Source organism: Triticum urartu, chromosome 7 (genome assembly GCF_003073215.2).
Source record: "Triticum urartu cultivar G1812 chromosome 7, Tu2.1, whole genome shotgun sequence".
Classification (NCBI taxonomy): Eukaryota; Viridiplantae; Streptophyta; class Magnoliopsida; order Poales; family Poaceae; genus Triticum; species Triticum urartu.
In genome coordinates this window covers 483266473-483268343 of record NC_053028.1, presented here as the reverse complement: position 1 = coordinate 483268343, position 1871 = coordinate 483266473, and the positions used below count along the sequence as shown (strand labels likewise).

Genomic DNA, 1871 nt, shown 5'->3' with positions numbered 1-1871 from the left:
TCAGAATGGTACAATGGAGTCTCGGGGCGAATGCGTCTTGATGGACGAGTGCAAGGCGGTGGTGTTGTTTGGCACTGTGGCGGTGTCGACAGTTGACCGGCCTGGCGAGGATGATGCGGATCTTTTCTTAAAGATGGGTCAGCGGTACAATGGTGGTGTTGGAAGCGTGTGTAGGCGGTGTACGCTTTGGCTCTGCTGCACCGGGTATTTACTCTTGATACACCGTGCGGGCGGATCGACGGTGACCTCGGCTCTAAATAGTGAGGCGTAAGGGCACGAGGCTGGGGCTTGCTCCCTTTTTCAAAAAAAAAATCTGTATGCTCCAAATATGCATCTCTATGTGAAAACACAACACATATTGACTGTTTTATTTAAAGTTTGTACAGGAGCACCAACACGTATACGTAGGATCGATCGATAAGCAGGTGCATAGCATAGCGTTGTGATAATCACAAATAAGCTCGATCGATGGATGATCACATGGCGGTGTATCTGGTGGAGTCGGCGTTGACGGTGGCGATCACGACGGCGATGCCGAGGAGGAGCACGATGACGGCGGTGAAGTTGACGAGCAGCGCCTCGGCGCCGTACTTGCCGACGAGGCGCGCGGACTGCAGGAAGGTGAGCTTCTCGAGGAAGCCGAGCTGCGCGTTGCCCACGGCGAGCGCGAAGACGAGGAGCCCCAGCACGGCGTGCCACGGCACCGCGGACCGCCTGGTCTCCGGCGCGGCGCCAGGGAAGAAGAAGGCGAGGAAGCCGGCGAGCCACTGGAGCGCGTAGAGCGTGATGGTGGCGATGCCGACCCAGGCGTGCAGCGAGTAGAGGTTGGGGATGGCGGCCTCGGCGTGGAACTTGAAGACCGCGTAGACGCCGACGAAGCCGACGGCGAGCCCCGCGGCGTGCAGCGCCAGGTGCGCCTTCTTCCTGGCGTCCCGGCTGACGGAGGCCGGGAAGGTGCGGTAGGCGAGGATGGCCTCCCCGGCGATGACGACGAGGCCGATGAGCATGAGCGGCGGGTGGACGTTGAAGATGCGCTGCTTGTCGCTGGAGCGGAAGGCAAGGCCGCCGCGGAATCCGATGCACCAGAACAGCACCAGCGCCGTGGCCGCCACCGCCAGCACGTGCACCACCAGCGTCCGCAGGCCGGCCGCCCTGCTGGCCGGCGGTGTTGTCCCCGCCTTCATGGTTCTTGCCTGGCTAGGTGCTGATCTCGTTGCTCGGAGGACTGACAGTTCGTTGCTCCGTAACAGAATGGCACTGAAACGGCGGGCAGAGGTGCATGTAGATGTAGTAGAGCAAGGTTGGATCCATGGCCAACTAGCGGTTACATTTATATGGACGTGGTTGCTCTCGCCGCCGCAGCCACGCACGGGCACGAGGCCATTCCACACGGATCCGATCGATCTTTTCTAGCTGGACTGCTTTGTTTTCTCTTGATTTTTCGGCATGTGTCACGGTCATTCGCCCGGGTAAGGCAGTCGGGCAATTACTGATGGAACGATTGATTTAGCCTAATCACAGTCGCGTCAAGTCGTCTTGCCAACATCATATTGATGGTGTTCCAGAGAAAAAGATCATCATAATCATGCATGGTACACTGCACTGAGCGTGTGCTATACGCTCACCACCATATTCCTGCATGGTACACTGCACCGAGCGTGTGCTACACGCTCTAATTAAGCTCGGGCATGAATGTATTCTTTTTGTTATTTTTGTGTTTTTGTACAGCCATGCCATGATGAATACTAGATCGGCTGTTTCCTCAGGACAAAAAAGCTCAGTCAAGCTAGATAGAAGGTTCCGTAGGTTGATCCGGCGAAGTAGACAGTTGTCTGTATGTGACCGGCAGGTTGATTCATCGATCGAGTCAG

At 56.9% G+C, this 1871-nt stretch overlaps 1 protein-coding gene across 1 annotated transcript; it reads right to left on the bottom strand.

Annotated features, from left to right (window-relative positions):
• Positions 1-341: 341 nt before the first annotated feature.
• LOC125523292 (probable ascorbate-specific transmembrane electron transporter 2) lies at positions 342-1324 on the bottom strand. The gene has a single exon (XM_048688342.1). The coding sequence runs from the start codon at positions 1182-1184 to the stop codon at positions 477-479; it is 708 nt and encodes a 235-aa protein (XP_048544299.1). The 5' UTR covers positions 1185-1324; the 3' UTR covers positions 342-476.
• Positions 1325-1871: the final 547 nt, after the last annotated feature.